We start from the raw sequence: 17,588 nt of genomic DNA on the forward strand, positions 1-17,588 counted from the left end.
AAAAAGAAAGGCAATCTTTTCGCCCAGTGTACAATGATAATAAGTGCACAGCGCACCTGTTGACCTGCAGCTCGGCTTTTAATATTTAATATTGCAAACAACGATTTTAAAAAACAGAGGTTCTCGTTGAATAAAAGTTTTGAAAAAGACTCCACACCGCTGAAATTGTTCAGACCTCCTTTTAGCGCTCACCACGCACTCCTCTCGCCTGGCTTTTTCTGGCCAATCGGATTTGGAACCACAAACAACAACCAATAGAATAATCCTATATCCCATATTTTTTTCGCCACCCAATGAAATTGCACGTTGAAAATCTACGTCACACATTGGAAAGGGGAGCCAATGAAAACCGATTATTTTATTCGTGATCTTTTTTTTCCGGAAGCGAGTGTGTTACTGAATGCTGTTCGAGGCTGGCCAGTGTGATTGGTAAATGACACGTTTCGGTAACTCAACTGAAACATTGAAAGTTTAAGTTCTAATTTTTTAGGCAGATTGCTGTGTTGTTGATAAAAATGTGACATCCTTCTGAGTTAGAATACATTTAATAACGATAATGTTCCTAATTGTGTACGATGTTTTAATCTATCAAATGGCTCATGAATTACGAAAAATATAGGTTTCCATAAATACACACCTAAAAGCAGCGATACATTGCTTTTATGGATTTCCAAAATACATTTCGTAACATTAGCACGACGGTGTCACACGAAATAAGGTATAAAGTACTGTAAAATATAGATTTTTAATTTATTATGCAAACTGCTTTGTACGTTGAGTGTTTTATCGCTTTCTGTAATTAAGACTAACGTCGAGTCTCATTTTAGGTGATTAATATGAGAATGTTGCGTCCGTTCTTCGTGCATAGAGTAATCTGAGAGTCTTTAAAGGGCGTATGTCAGACATGAGAGCCGTAGAGGACTGGGGTTGCACGGTGTCGGTTTTTGAGATAAGTGAGGAGTCTTTACATATAAACATAACCAGCAATGGGAAGGTTTCGAATCCTTCTGTATCCGAGGGTCCACAGCGCGGTTTAGCCGAGCCTTTAAGCTGCAGTGGGACCCTTTTGGACAGTCGGTCTGGGATAGTGCTGTGTCACAGCCTCGTCTTCTCCGCTTTCCTCAAAAAAAGCATCAATATCTCCGATTATCGGGTCCTGTTTCCAGACAGCTTCAGCAGTAGGCTGCACGTCTACGTGCAGCGCCCCGAAGAACTTAAAAGTGTAGATAACACGAAGCAGCAAAGCCATGTAATGCGCCAGTGCCTCGGAAAAGCCAAGCAAACCGTGTCCAAGCCGTCCCCTCAGAAGGCAGAGCTCCTCATGCTAGTCTCCAATCCGCAATTCCAAAAAGCGTTCACGAGGTTATTTAATAAACCAGATGAGTGGAGATTTTGCAGCAACACAGGGGATATAGACCTGGATGACCTAAAAAAGGACACAGAGTTTCTAAGTTGGTTTGCTGTGCTTAAGGTTCCAGGCCTTTTGGGTAGAGGGCAGAGAGCTCTACCTTGGGTGTCCAGTTCTAGTCTGAAAAAGGGGGATGTCGTTTTCGCCTGTGGCTCCCCGTTTGGCTCCTTCTGTCCTGACCTATTCATGAACACCCTCAGCAAAGGGATAGTGAGCAATGTCGCCGGGGAGAGCAGGGCCTTGATCCTCACGGATGCCCGCTGCCTGCCTGGCACAGAAGGAGGGGGACTCTTCTTGGACAAAGGGGGCCGCTTCTGCCTTGCTGGGCTGATAGTGTCCCCGTTATGTTGGAGGGCAGGGGAATGGATTGGCCTGACGCTGGTGTGTTCCCTGGAGTCCGTTGTCAGGAACATTTGGTTTGTGAATAAAGGGGACCCTTGCCTGAATTGGATACTGTCCGACACCCCGTCGCACTTCGTACAAGATCTGCCAGTCACAGGTGAAGCCAAAAGTGTTAGACAGCACCCCACCGTAGCATTAGTACAGAGCGGCGAGCTCTGGGGCTCTGGAGTCCTGATGAACTCAAGAATGATGCTGACATGCAGACACGTTGTGAACGGAGCTTCGAGGGTGGTTGTGAAGATCAACAATAAAGAGAGGTATTTCTAGCTTTGTCACTCTTGAACTAGTTTTGCCAAGGGACTTGTAGGTGTATCTCAGGATTTTGAAAAAGGGTTTGCTGTGCTTTGCCGGTGATTTTCAAGGGGACAGAGTTACATGATCATGAAACATATACCAGTGCCTTGCAAAAGTATTCAGACCTTTTAAAAGTTTTCCAAAGTTACTGGATTCCAAATCATGCTTGCACATCTTTTTCACAATCAGTATTTTTATTGCCAACTCACATGCTCAATCAAAATGTTCAAAGTCAAAATTAGTTATTTGTCAGCCTATAACTTAAAGAAAGTCAAAAACTGATATATTTCAAGTAGGGAGCTGCGTCAGCATGCGTAGGCTGCAAAGGAACAAGTAAAAGGTTTATTCCATGCTGAGGAGAAAAGAAACATGTTTCGGCTGTGGAGCCTTCAAAAATATTCTGCTTGCATAAGTATTCAGAACCTGCACATTTGTATTTGGTAGAGCCACCTTTTGCCACAATAAAAGCTTTAAGTCTTCGGGGGTAGGCGTCTACCAGCTCTGCACACTGGAAAGGAGTGATGCTCGCCCATTCCTCTGGCAGATTTGCTCCAGCTCATTCAAGTTTGGAGGGGCCTGAATACTTTTGTTAGCCAGTATATACGGTATAAAAAACAATTTCAGAATTCTTTTGAAAAAGTAATGTATTTTGTCCAAATCCCTGATGTCTATAGGATTTCATTATGTTTATGTTTGAATTCAACTTCACAGAGGTGTTTTTGATGTAAAAATATAAATATCTGGTAGAATAAGTGTACAGTTAGCTTGCTCATCTCTCTGTATCCCAGATTGCTTACTGCGGTGGGGAATGTGGTTTACTCCACTAAGGACTCTTCGCCCTACGATGTAGCAGTAGTGCTCCTGGCAGAGCCCCTTCCCAGTACTACTGTTCCTGCTGTGGCCAGGGACTTCAGAGCAGGTAGAGTGGTCAGTTACACTTCCTTTGCTCAGTGTAAGGTGTCTGTTCAAGGTCAGTACACGTTCAAACATTGTAGCATTTGGAATTAAATAATGCTGCTGCCTCAAAAAAATTAACAAACGTTTTACTTGAATTAGAACAAAGAGCAACTCACAATTTCTAAATATCTGGGCATTTGGTCAGATAGTGCTAGAATTTTCAAAGTTAATATTAATAAACTCCTGGTGAAGTCTAGACATGGTTTCCTTTATCATTATAATCTGGTTTTGCATGTTCCCCTAGTTATACAGTAATTCAACTGTCCATACTCTTGAACCGCCCTGGGCTGTGGTGACAAGGCCTGAGGGCTTCTACCATTCTGCCATCAGATCTGTCACTCGCGTCCCATATTCCACTTATCATTGTGTCCTTCATTCTTTAATTAATTTGAGTCTTTTTGCCCCTACGAAGGACTGGCTTCCCATCCAGGGTGTACCCTGCCTTGCACCCATTGCTTGCAGAGATAGGCTCCAGCTCCCCCCTGCGACCCTGAATTAGATGAAGCAGTTGGAAAACGGATGGATGGGTGCATTCTAGTCAGATTCTCTGGTTTAGGGTAGTTTCACAATCGGCAGATAGAGCTGAAATTCCCCAACTTCAAATCTGAGGGCAGTCTTAGTCATATGAGTGAGTGTTTTATGCCTGACACCTGCACTTGTCAACTCTGCCCCATTCCACTGTTTTAAATCCAACCAGTTATTTTACATAAAACCTCTCTTTTATATTGTTCCTTTTGGGGAAATTGATTTTTTGGTATCTGTTGATTTTTTTTAGAGGTGGCACTTTTCAAAAACCTGTAACGAACGTATACCATGTCATGACTGTATTCTGCATGTTGCATATCATAGCTTCTAATTCCATTTAATTTACTGTTTTAAACTATGTACACCTGTCTCTTTTGTGTTTGATTACTTTATTGTACAGGAGCCTGAGATTCTGAAAGGCACTATATAACATATCGAGTAGGTTATTACTATTGTATCCCAGCTCCCAATTGTACCAATTTTTCTTCTGTACATCTGCAATGTGAACCTCTTGGCCAGAATATCACCGCAAATGAGAATTTATCAGCTGACCTATTTGGGTAATTAATTCTGCAGCTGCTATTATTGAAAAATGAGGAGTTGGTGCTAGTTACTTCAGGAAAATATTGTATAAATTACACAGGGTGTGCTAAGGTATGCTCTCCAACTTTGGCAACAGGCTGACCCAACGAGACAGCTGATTAATTCTGCAGCTGCTAACAAGTCATCATGACAACGGTCTTCTGATTTAAGGGTCATCTGATGAATATGAGGTTTTTGCAGTCAAGAATAACTGCAATGAAGGGAGATGCTCTGTTCGGAGTTGTCTTCGAATGCATGTGTTTTATTCTGTTGAATTCTGTCGCACCCTTTTTCCTTTCTGTGCAGGAGAAGATGTGTATGTCACAGGGTATGGTGTGTTCGGCCAGAGCTGTGGGCCCTCGGTGACCTCTGGGATCCTCTCCAGAATAATCGCTTGTGATTTCCAGCCTGCAATGCTGCAGACAACATGCGCAGTTCAGGCCGGCGCCAGTGGGGGCGCTGTGATTCGAGCAGCCACAGGAGAGCTCCTAGGTGACTACTCCTTTATTTAAAACTATAAAAAACAGTAGTTGCTGCATTAAAAATTACTTTAATCAGCCTATTTAGTACAGTATGTGCATTTTAAGCAGCATTTTGAACTAACATCTTAAGGGATGCTGATGATAATGGAAATGAGTTGGCTAGCAGTATGGATCTGCTTCACAGAGTGTTGGATTTCTCATTTCTAATGTTTTTCTTTAAGTGGTCAGTGCAGTGTGTGGCTGACTACTGTGATGCTAAATGTTCTCTTCTATCAGTAACTAGTGCTACTACCAGTTCTTCTGTTGTAAGCAAAACATCTACCTTTTCAAGAGGTTTGTAACACCAAGATGCATTTCTTCACCCCCCACATGTAGATCTGACTCAGTTCTGGATAGATCAGAGATGCTTAGTTTAACAGGAACCGGAATCTTAAAGTGATTGATTTGAAATGATTCTGTTGTGTATAGTACATATAGGTAGAACAGTCTGGGAGCATTTTCCGCTTGATGTGAGATTTCTAATTGGAATAAATGAAGTGTGAAGCGCTGGTGTGCTCTACAGAGGTGAGTGCTGTCAGTGCAGGAGATGAAGATAAAGATATCATAAAGAGGGAAATTCTATTTTTTATCCGCCTCTAATTGAAGCAACAGGCGGCAAGCATTGCTTGTCTAGCCTGTTTTCCCAGCTCTGACACTTTTTAACATCTTTACTCTCCCAGCCCACAGTGCTTACCTCTTGCTGAGGCAGTGATCAAAGGCAATGAAGAGGCGTTAATCTGAAATGTGTAGCACCTCTGTGCCATTTAAATATCCGGGAAGACAATGACAGTCTGTGTTGGTATTGAAATAATATAAAATGCTGGGTACCTCTTGTTCTCCAAGATGACACTGTTCGTTCATGTTTTGTTTTTCTGTGCGTCCTGCATGTATTCACACAATTGTTTTTGGTTATTTAAAAACAAATGATGTACTGAAGGGCAGCAGTACCATATTTGCACAGTAGGTGGCAGTAGTGGGCTTTTGCGAAGTGCTGTCACTGGTAAAATGAATCGCTGAGAAGAGGCAGCGCTAGATACACAAAAGCTCTAGTCTTTAATCTTAAATTTCGAAGAGAAAATACCTTATTTTTAATTTTTTGCATGCTTTATCCTTTTGTATAACTTGTGTGGTGCAACTGCTTAGGTCTCATCGTAGATGTCTGTAAATTAGGTGTCTATAAATGTCTATAAAGGTTTTCTTGAATAGTAACAGCTGGCTAGGTCTCAATAAGTACCGAGCAGCTGAGGGATGGTAGTTAATAAGGATAAAATGCATTGGTATGATTATATTGCTGGCTTTGAATAACAGTCAGCTTTAGGAATCTGCTCACCTTAGAGACTTACAGCTGTGTAGCCAATACCCATGGTAGTGTTTTATAAAAGCCTGTGTGGTTCTGGATAATTCTCAGACTGAAAATGTTGTAGTTAGTGCTTTCAGTGGATAATAACAATCAGATCCTTTCTTTGCCTGGATTACCTGCAATCCCTGCATTAGGAATTAAATTATTCATGGCTTGACGTGACCTTTTTGGAGTCAAACATGAAAGACTTTATTTTATTGTTTCTTGCTGTGGCCATTAGATGATAATCAGCTCTGTACAGTTATCTTAATGAATGCATTGTAGGTACCTCTGGGTGCTGGGTTTCATTTTCATTTTGGGGCACTGGAAGCATTCCATTAAAAGGCTAGAGAAACCAATTGCTTTTGAATATTATAGCTACTAGCAGTTGTATTTCTGAACTTCCCTGATGGGCGTCATAAAAAGGTGTTTTTGTTCTCTTGCCATGCAGTTCCAGTCTTGTTGTGCTGTATCCATGCAGACCTGCAAGGCTGTGATTTCTCCCGTGCTGCAGCTGTGTGGTTAAGAGTCCCAGGCAGGTGAGCGGTCCCCCCTGGGGTCTCCTCTCTGCAGAGCTGGGGCTCAGATCGAGGGGAGAAACTAGGCCACACCACCTCGTTTAACTGAACCAGCGAGAGGTGCACATCCTCGCCACAGGAGTGAAGGAAGGACACAGGAGGGACATCTCTGCTGTACTTGTTTGCACTAAAAATGGTGACGCAGTTAACACTCTCACTGTTCTTCAACCCTACAGGCCACAGTGTTCTGCTATGTTGTTACCAGAGTTGATAAGAGGATTTTCTGGACTTGGCATGCTTCAGAATCGGAAAAACCCATGCCATAAAGTAAAAAGTTTTACATATGAAATACGTTTGACATTCTGCCAATACATTCTGCTCGCACCTCACTTGAACACCTAAGTGGCAAATACAAGAATAATGTGTTCATCTGTTACATTTGCATTAGAGGCATTGGCTTTGTTCGGACTTGCACCTTTAATAAACGTGTAAAAGCTTTGTTCAAAGTGTGGGTTTTAGTGCAGCAAGAGGCCTGTAAAGGGAAAAGCAACCCTGGCCATGAGGCATGGTCATTTCAGTCACGTGAAAAATTACTTTCTGCTCACAACGTTTGCTTAGACTGGAGGTGAGTCAGGCAATCAAAATCTTACTCTTCCTGTATCAGTAAGACAACAACAATGCGGTTACTAACAGTGTCCACAGCCCTGCACTGTAGGATTTGCAAGTAATTTCCATTGTGATGCAAGTACCTGCATCGGGAGAATGTTTTCTGAGCGCTAAACTTGTCCTCTTTAACCACTGACAAATTTCAGCTTCCTGTGGTGTTTTTTAAATGCATTTGTTCGAAATCTCAAGGCAAGTATTATCTTCAATGTTGTCAGGATGCTCCTTCAAATTGAAAGTGCAAGCTGGGCGATACTGGTCGTGGGAGTCTCATTTACATGGAAATAGTTGTTTTGAGATCTATTAGCCTCTTAACCGGTGGGATACAACAGTCAAGCTTGTTTTTGCAGCCTGTAGAAACTGCAATTTAGTTTGCGCCTCAAAGCATTACTTACTGCTTAAATGAAAACCGCACTATAATCAAGTCTAGGGAAAGATCATTGGACTAGTTTGTCTTCACATACTGTTATCGAACTGACTTGAAGAAAGCTTTGAAAAACGTCTTTATTAAGTCCACTTTCATGCTTAGTGTTCTACCAGATGATTAAAAAGGTGGTAACCTTGTTTTGTTTGTCGTCATAGGTAGCTTTCTTGTTGTCATAGGCATTTGATTCATATGGTTGGAAGTGTGCCGTTTTATTTGGTTAGTCAACTTGGTTATTGAAGTCTGTGATGGAGAATGCTGCTTTTCAGAAATTGACTGCCAAGCTTCCGAATCGGTTGTTTCATGTGCACTATTTATTAATTGGGATTGTAAAATGGCTTCGATAGTTTTGGGTTATCTGATTTTACTCTCTACTTTTGAAGTTGGTTGGTGTCATGTTCCTTACTTTAAACATACAAAATGCAATTTTGTTTAAAACACTCTTATCACCTAAAAAAGTCCTTACCAGGACATGGTACATTTATGTGGTCACTTTCAAAGTTACAAAGACTTTATTTGCATCCACCTGAAACATTTTCTATTATTACTGACAGAGAAGAACCAAATAAGAATTCTAATATAAATATGGAATTCTGTAATTGATCTCCACTTAGATGTTTCATTTCTATTTTCAAATTTATTTTAAAGTGCATGTTGATAGAATTAGGGTTTGATCTGTTAAACATGAATTCAGGTCAGAAAGATTCCAGCCCTTGTTTTTTTGTATTATGGCTGCTTACACTGCTACATCTGAATTAATAGAAGGCATATTTATTGCTGTTGAAACATTTAATCTCACAGGTAAACATTTTGTAAATGATTGCATATTTGAGATATTGAGATTATTGCAATTTAGGTGATGAGTGTGGTGCTGATACCCCCAGGGTCTGAGGTTCAATCCATGTATGATCTCTGATCTAAGCTGCTTATGGGACTGTAGATACTGTGCATATGCTGCTTGAGCTAATGTAAGAAATAAATAAGAGGTAATTCTTTAGTAGATCATTTTAATCCCTTTTTTTACTCTTTTGTTGGGATTCGCTAGATGGTTAGGAAGTGCCAGGATGGTTTTGTCAGAAGCAAACAGTACTTCGAAGGCCAGTCACCTGTGGAGTGGTGTCATTAGTGAGGCACTATATCAGGTTATGTATAAATAATCAATAACAGTCTCCTAGACTCAGGTATTGCTGGTAAACTTGTCAGATTCACGGTGTCCAAGCCACATTGCAAAGAGTTTTAACAACAGCACAAGGAATACAGGAGGATTTAGACAAAATCCACTATGAATCTAGGCAATTTTGATGCCAGGCACATTTATTGTGGATACATTCAAAGCAATACATGCAGGACGTGAGAAAATGGAATTGAAATTTCACATCTCACTGAAACAGAAGACGCAATATACGAGAAAGCTTTAGGGGCTTATGTAGACTCACTTTCTTCAACCAGGTAGAGTGAGGAAGCAATAAATAAAGGCCAACAAAATGCTTGGGTTTATAGGAGTGTAGAATTTAAATCAAGGGAATTCATGTTCAACATACACAATACCTTCGTTGCTAGATGTGACCTGGAAAACTTTTAGTTGGCGCACTAAGAGAAACATTTGGCTGCTTTTTTAGAGGCAGAACAATAAGTCTTGTTCCCAGCATGAAGGGAATGTCGAAACTGGACTGAGGGAACTGAATCTATTTAGCCGTTTTCAGCCTGGGTCAGGAAGCATTATGTCAGGACCAGATTCAGGGGTTCAAAATCCTGAAAAGCTTTGATTAAATCAGCTCATTGTGCATCTTCACATTATCAGCAACATAAGAGCCCATGAACAAAGGAAGGAATTAGATTTAGGGGCCATTTAAGACCAATAACAGGAGATAATTGTTTACACAGAGGACATGGGAGTCTGGGAGTAATGTCCTGTACATATGCATGAAGCTGACACCATGGACCCTGTATAATGCCAAATGCATTGCAAATGTTTCATTTAATTGACCTGTTCCATTGTAATTGTTGTTTGTATTATTACTATTACTATTAATATTACTATTACTATTACTATTAGTGGTGATGTTAATAATATGTTAGTGTGTAAATCAACCTCATATTTACAAAATGTACAGCAATGAGCGCAAGCGAGGCCAAGCACGTGAACCTTATTTAAAAATAATACATTTTAACAAAAAAACAGTTGCACAGTGGTGAACCGCAGAAACGCAAACCAATATTCTTTGTGAATTTACCTAAACCCTAAATAAATGTGTTTTACCTGGATGGATACTTGGTTTCATTCCTGAAGTGCAACTTATATTTCTAATGTGCTATTGATCAACTAGCCACCAAACAACCACTTTCCCTTCCTTCCTGTCTGTCAGTCTTTTCTGTTCCTCTGATGTCTTATTTTCGTGCCCAGGCCTGGTATCCAGCAACACCCGGGACTGCGCTGCTGGAGTGACGTACTCCCATCTGAACTTCAGTGTTCCAGTCACAGTGCTGTCCCCCCTGCTGCGCCAGTATGCCCTGACTGGAGACTCGGGGGTGTTTGAGGAGCTGGACCGAGCCAGTGACGCTGTCAGAGCTGCGTGGAGACTACAGGGCAGCCACGGTCTGATTCCCCGGAGCAAACTCTGACTCCCTCTGCCAGCCACAGGCAGGGAGAGAGACTCCTCTGACTGACCTGCAAGGGCTACAGATGTGTCTTTGCTTAAATCAGATGCTGATAATCTGTCACTGAGGCTGATCACATGAAGAGATTCTAAAGGAGCAGTTCATAGGGAGCTCATAAGGAGGACATGATTTACAAATCAGAAAATTAAAAACTGATTTTGTATCAAGAGTGTGAAAGGAGTCAAATATTTAATCTTACCTAAACGAGAGTGCTCATAATTTTGTTCGTTTCGATTAAAAGGTAGTTTTAGCGCACTAATGTGTTGTTTTGCCTCCTTGATTTGGATTATTTTTGGTAGTGTGTACTGGCATGAGGCAATAGTAGCAGCTCAGAATGAAAATCAACAGAAAAGGTAGATTCGAGCAATATGACTCAACGCATTTCCAGGGCTTCCTGCTAGCTAGACTCATGAATATGAATTTTCAGAAGAAGGAATGTATTTATGATAACCTGGACAATGTTTGGGAGAAAACAGTCATTTAAATTTGATGTTGCAATATGACAATAGGGTATTATTTTAGTTTATCTTAATTGCAGAAAAAAGGTGCAATATCAAAATATCTGCATACGTAAGAAGTACGTTTAAAATTCTGGCTAGTGTCCAAGCCACGTTTGATCAATTAATTCCTATTTACCATGCCTGTGGCACAAAGCAGAGTCAAATATTATGTAGTTTCTCTCCAGTGCTGCTATGAATCAGCCACTTCTGTATATAACTGTAAAGGTGAAGCTTTAGTCATGACAGTGATCACATGTAGTGTTTGGATTTCTCAAGACCGCAAAGGTGCAAAAAGGAGAAAAGAAGACAAAGGTAGTATCTTCTCTCTTCCAGTCTCTTATCCAAAAAGACCAGAAACAGAGCAAAGGTTAGAGTTCTATTTTATTATCAAACACAGTGTAAATATTATGTTTAATATACTGTATTAAGCCTAGGTAACAATAACATGAGCACACAGCACTTATTTTACATTCTATGCGTAGTATTGATAGTAGAAATGAACATTTTTTTAAAGCAGATCTAGACTATTGAACCAGAAAAACATGTTTGCACATGAACAAGGCAGTACAGTACATTGCTTGTGTAACTGTTGTGTAATTTTTTTTTCTGCACCCTTGCCTGATATAGAATAGGTGTCTCTTGGCCTATTCCAGTTTGTTCTTCTCAAATGGTGGTGGCAGAATGATCACTAAGGTGTCTTGTGTGATTTACAACTCCTCTCCTCACAGCAAAACAAGACTATATGCAATTTTCTTTCAACCAATTTTTCTTTGTCACATCTGAGGCATTGGATTATCCCCAGATGTCATATATTGTATGTATAGATAAATTAATTGAAGTAATCGATTCTACCTGATTAAATATATTTCATGAGAAATAACGACACACAAGAATTAGATGTGCTTGAGGATGTTTATTGAGTAATAAGGTGAGGTAAGAGTTGGTTTGAGGGCTTATCTGAGGGCCAGAACCAGTTAGGGAACCCCTACAGAGAGAGGCCTGACCGACGGGAAGCAGGAGAGGTGGAGACAAAATGAGAAAAGGGATTTGTTCGTGACATCTATAACTTGTGAGGAATGATATCTGGAATGAATGTGATTTAGAACATCAAGGAATTGGCTGAAAAGTGTCTTGGCTGTCGTCAACCTTCCCAAACATCAGTTAAAAATCTCCGTGTGGTTTTGTGTGGAGGGCTAGTGTAAGATATCACTCTTTTTTGGGCAACAGGCTTTAAGAAATGAATTGTGGGTTTTCCGGTTACCTTAATTCTGCTTTAGAATTGTTTTTACATACTAGCCTTGCAGGAAACAGAGTAACAAACCATAGGTTTTCTAAACATGCAGTTGTCTTTCAAGTAAATTTATTCAATAAAAATTCAATTCCTTCGAAAAAAGAAATGGCTTATGTTGTTGTCATCTATAGGCTTCTCACGTTCATCCCGTTTTGCATTAAAACAGGTCTCTGTTAGCATAAAGATCATGTAAGAATTTTGAAGTGGTGCAGTCAGATACTCATGTGGGCAATTTGATGGGGGAATATTGCTTTGGAAAGCAGATGTGTTTAAATTACCAAACATAGGCTGTTCTGATTAGCCAATTCAAAAGACTAGTCATTTAATATAGTATGTATAAAAAGTAAATGCACTGAATGACTTAAAGCCACATACTGTATATAGTAACATATACGAACAATTCCACAACAAAACTATTTCATTTAGAAATACCTGTTCTTCAAAGTCTCGTTGCCTTTGAAATCCACATATTGTCATATATTTAAAATAACTTAGAAATACAAGGAGTCTGAGGCCCACCGCCTTTAATATTAAAGTGCTCAGCCATTGAAAATTACATACTTTACTTTTTACTAACATGCATTACTAGAAACAATCTAATGTATATACCTTAATTTAATGGCAGGCATAAACAAGTTACAGTTTACTCATGGAAAAAATATGCTAATAGTGAATATTCAAGTATACACAAAACTTCAAGTAACATACAATTTTAATTAAAATTCAAGTAGCATAATCAGAATAGAGCTTCAAGTGGCACATTCTTTAAAGTGTAGTATTTGCAGTATTTCAGGACCTCTCATTTGAAAACTCACATTATAAAAGGGTGCATTTAGTGGCTTTTGTTGTGTTCTGCTGCAAATAAATAGAATGGAAAAAAAGCAACTCCTGTAATCCAGTGGCTGTTAATCTAGATTAGTATCTCACTAACAGTGTGACTCGCTTCATTAAATTGAACAGCAGAGTCTGCTAGCATCCACAGGCTCTTGAGAGAAACACTCCATCAGTGAAGCACAATTACAGTATACTGGCAAGAAATGTAAGCAAATCAAAAAGTACTAATTAAAAAAGTGTTCTAATAATATCTTATAGTTGCTGTATGTACATATGTATGTGTACATTATCATCTCAGAAGTAGCACAAAATCATACTAAATAACCCTGCTTTTTACAAACCGGGTGACTATGTCTGGTTCGCACTGTCTTGTGTCATCACATAAGCAACGTGGCTATGTCTATTTTCATTTTAAGCACTACAGAACTACATTGCATCTTATTTTCCTCTTACTACAATGAATGATATCTGTTAGTCTCTGGCATCCTTTTTTTTTTACTCGAGCTGTTTGGCTTATGAGCAAAGTTGCAATCTGCTCATATCCACCGTTTGCCATCAATGGGGAAATCTTGTGACACCCGACGCACACATCTGTCTGCTTTAATTAAAGCATTCCGGCTCTTGATACGCTTAGTGATTTCTGGATTTAGACATCGTAAGACTTTTTCCCCCCCCGTTCTGCAGTACGTATTAACATTTTGGCGCTGCAGTGCCTCGCTCACCAACTCGGCGTCTCAAATACCCCGTTGTCCATCTCCTCTCCACGCACAGCACAGCATCCCAGGCTAGACTCTTCATCGGCCTTGTCACGTCCTTCGGCAAGAGCTGCTGAAATGGCCAGTAGAGGCCTTCTGGAGGCATCATTGTCTCAGTTTAAAAAGCTGCTTTCAGACGCAATAGGTATGATAGTCAATGGAAACATTAGCAACTTTTCGGTCGTGTCAAAGGGAACCGCCTGTGGGTTTCAGAGGTGCTGCGTTACAAAAGCGTTGAAAACGCACAGATCACAATTGCAGTGAATCCTGCGCGTCTTCCTTTTTTTGAAGCGGTTTCATTTATTAGGAGCTTCATGAACGTCTCCTCGCTTTAAATAGACTTGGAGCCGGGGCAGGGGGCAGGCGCTGTACTGCATGTGGACTGTACTGAGAAGCGGGAGAGAAAAGGAAAAGACCCAGGAGTGAAGATAATCCTGCTGGGGCCTGCCATCCGCAGCCAGGGCACGCAGAGCACATGAGGAGCAAGTGTAAGTGGAAAGCAAACATGAAAGTTGTCAATCCCTTCCTCTTCTGTTGACATAGCTATCCAGCGCTTCATTTAATAGAGGGATGAGTCTTTAAACACCATCTCAGTTGTTGAACTATTTCTTTAATTTTGTAAAGGCTCGTTCTCTGTTCTTACTAAATAGGGGATCCTTCCATAAAATGAGGCTTGAGTTAAACTAGACAAATGGTGATTAGAGCAGAAAATGTAATGCCATTGTGTTCACAGCACACAGGAGACAGCCCAAGTTATATATATATATGCAGATACAAGCTTATCTGGCATGCATTATTTTGTGGCAAACTCAAAATTTTTTATAGATACCACATCTTTGCCAATTTGTCAACTGTCTGAAACATTTGCTGTGGTAGCATGAAGCATCTGTTAATCCAAATGCAGAATAATTTTAGCGAGACATTAATCGCACAGCCTGTGCACACACACACATACTTTGGTCTTATTTTAAATTCAAATACTAAGTAAAATGTCTTCTTTAAAAACGTATAAATGTGATGGGTATATATAGCCTAGTTTATATATAAATAACTATGGTAAATTAATTTGGTATTGATTTTGCAATGATGGCAGATTTACGTGAAAAATAATAGTTACATGCAGGATACTTGTTACATTTTGATGATGGAAAAAGAGCTTCAGTTTCCAACTGCTGCCTCAATGCTTTGTAAAATGCTACAGTACTGCATTGATTACCGAACAAGGCTTGAGGCATGGAACAGAGGGTTTCAATTGTTTCAATTAAGTCACTCTTCATGAAACACAGCTACTGTGTTCTACAATCTACAGGTGCAGATTTACCATTTGTCGAGTTTACCCATCCTAAATTCTAAAATAAAGTCTGATCTAAGTAACACTCCAGTTAGGATGGTTAAAGTTCAGTTAAGATAAGTGGTGTGTTTCCAGAAGTGACGTTTGTACGAGCTCATCTGTGTGATCCGCTTGTCACCATGATCACAATGTGCCATTCATCACATGACACGCCATAATACTACTATGTGGGAAGCGAAAGAGATTTTAAAAAATGTCTACCACAATGCTTTTGTCTTCGATATTTCTCCTAAAGATGTGGGTTATAGAACTGAAAATTCACATTCACCCTTTTTTTTCTTAGTCTTGGCAATGATCAACTCATACACTCTGATCGCATGATTTCTGCAAGTTTAGTGTAAAAGCTATAGAAATTGTCAAGTGTTTAAACTGCATGTAAAGCATATTATTCATGACCAGCGCAGTCCTGTCTGGCTGGACACATTCTCAGTCTCACAAGGACTTTCACACATGAGAAAAAAAAACAATTCAATAGGTAACAAGTTGTCACATAATTAATTCAAGGCATTATGGGACTCCATTATCTTTGGAATATGAAAATGGAAAAAATAGCCTTTTGGTGCAGTATCAAATTGATTACCATCAATCTCGAACTATACAATTATGTCATTATAAATGGAGCTAAAGGCAACAAATAATTTCTGTATTATTTTCCAACTCTATTCAGCACTTCCATCATGCCATGATTCAAGAGCTAAGCTAAGTTCCTCAAAAATACAATAAGACTACAGGAAATGGCATGCCAGTTTCTGGAATGCATGAAGCAGAGATTTTCTCAGTATTTTCGGTTTTCCTAAGACCTGAGACACAGCTGATCAGTGGGAGACAGTTTCAAATCGTCCAGGTATAAATGCCAACATTGAAGCTGCTCATTGTGAGCTTGTATCCATTACTGACATGACAGTGCTGTGACAGACACCTACTTCTCTAACGTCACCACCCTAATGAAGGCCACTCAGAGACCAAGTGCCACAGAGCTCTCATTTCCATTGTGCCTATTTAGCTGGCTCTCTCTGTGGAAGGCAGTGTGTATCTTGATATGAACAAGCAGCTGCTTCAGCTGAGGCAACTCTGTGATCCCTGTGGGGCTCATAGGTCTGTGACAAGCAAACAAATAACTGAAACTCCCAGATTTCTCCAAGCCCATCCAAAAGCAGAGACAATATCTTTAGAAGGAGTCAGGCGGCCAGAGTGGGCCTACACACTGCCTGCTTTTATTTTTGCATTTGTGGATGTTGCAGTCACAAAGGTGTTGTTGTATGCAATACATATTAATCTGTAAACAACAGGATCACATTTATCCTGGATGGCCATGTCTTCAGGTACAAGGGAAGAGGAATGTGCTACTTTAATGAATAAAAAAAAAACTTTGGGAAGGAAAAGCATTCAATAATAGAACTGGTATGTAAAAAGGGTATGTTGTATTGTGGGAATTGATATAGCTTGTTTATTAGATATTTTGACAACAATCCTTCAACAGCTAATGGCATATGATGTTAGCTATTCTGCTAAGCTGAATGACAGTTTTCTTTGCTCTGTGGTACATACTCTTTCCCCTGAGCTCTGTACCGGTGATGTGCTGAAGCGTATGGCACAGGGATTCTCTAGGTTCCTAGCGTGAGCGCTGTTCTGCAGCATACCAAAGGTCATACCCAGGTGAGCGTGGCTGTGGCTTCAGATGCTAAGTACTGCTAAACAGAAATCTCTCTTGCAAACACACACAAAGAATGAAGCTTCACACATATTTAAGACAAAGCCTGATCATCCCCAGAGTCAATGCTGTGCTGAATGTGGTTTAGTTTCTGCCCTTTAGTTCCCAGGATCCTTTCTGTCAGAGTGAGAGCTGCGTCCCAGCCTGGCCAGAACACTACAGCCGAGCGAACTGGACTTTTCTACCAGATGTAACCCCCATCGTCGACCTCTCCTGCCTCCCCCTCCTCTTCCTCTGCCTCTTCGGCATTCTCTTCCGCCTCCTTCTCCTCTTCATCCTCCCATCCTACCCCACTGCCAAAATCTCCCGAATATCCCACCAGCTCATCTGGAAATGACAGAGAGAGAGAGAGAGATAGAGGCAGACCTGTCACATTGAATACTGCCATCCATCAACAGGTTAATCAATGAACTCCCAATATTGTTTTCTGCTTCAGTTTAATTATAAAAAATGTGATGTGTAGAATCTGGAAAAAGTGTTAAGATACAGTTTATTTACTCACTGGGAGTGTTGAGATCAAATAGAACATTCATGGTGTTAAAAAATACAACACTTGCATTTTTAAATGGTTATGTTCAAAAAGCTATTTTTAGCTGCCTTACCATTTTTAAAAATAACTCCAGAATGTCTTGAAAAAATCTGACCAGTTCTGAGTGGAATTAAATATTTCAGTATGTTACCCACACAAACTTGGGTGCCTTTAATTATTTTATGTAATGACGTCTTATTAAGACGACACCTGGCGAGGGCACAGGGCCAAAGAGGAGTTTTTAAAGTCTGTGAAGAGTGGGGGAAAAAAAGAGACTCCTCAATTTTTGTTTAAGCTGTTGTGTTTTTCTCGAGCTTCCCCGGGGC

At 40.2% G+C, this 17,588-nt stretch overlaps 2 protein-coding genes across 2 annotated transcripts in view; one reads left to right on the top strand and one right to left on the bottom strand.

Annotated features, from left to right (window-relative positions):
* The first annotated feature begins 358 nt into the window (after positions 1-358).
* Positions 359-10,546, top strand: tysnd1 (trypsin like peroxisomal matrix peptidase 1). The gene is made up of 4 exons (XM_069188906.1): positions 359-2,067; positions 2,893-3,023; positions 4,475-4,660; positions 10,038-10,546. The coding sequence occupies exons 1-4, from the start codon at positions 896-898 to the stop codon at positions 10,253-10,255; spliced, it is 1,707 nt and encodes a 568-aa protein (XP_069045007.1). The 5' UTR covers positions 359-895; the 3' UTR covers positions 10,256-10,546.
* A 608-nt stretch (positions 10,547-11,154) lies between these two features.
* The window catches only part of spock2 (SPARC (osteonectin), cwcv and kazal like domains proteoglycan 2), a 49,516-nt gene continuing 43,082 nt past the window's right edge, over positions 11,155-17,588 (bottom strand). The window contains exon 10 of the mRNA XM_015346346.2: positions 11,155-17,060. Coding sequence (XP_015201832.1) covers positions 16,915-17,060 — 146 coding nt within the window. The 3' untranslated portion in view covers positions 11,155-16,914. The remainder of the gene's footprint in view (positions 17,061-17,588) is intronic.

The sequence above is a fragment of the Lepisosteus oculatus genome, chromosome 4 (genome assembly GCF_040954835.1).
Source record: "Lepisosteus oculatus isolate fLepOcu1 chromosome 4, fLepOcu1.hap2, whole genome shotgun sequence".
Taxonomy (NCBI): domain Eukaryota; kingdom Metazoa; phylum Chordata; class Actinopteri; order Semionotiformes; family Lepisosteidae; genus Lepisosteus; species Lepisosteus oculatus.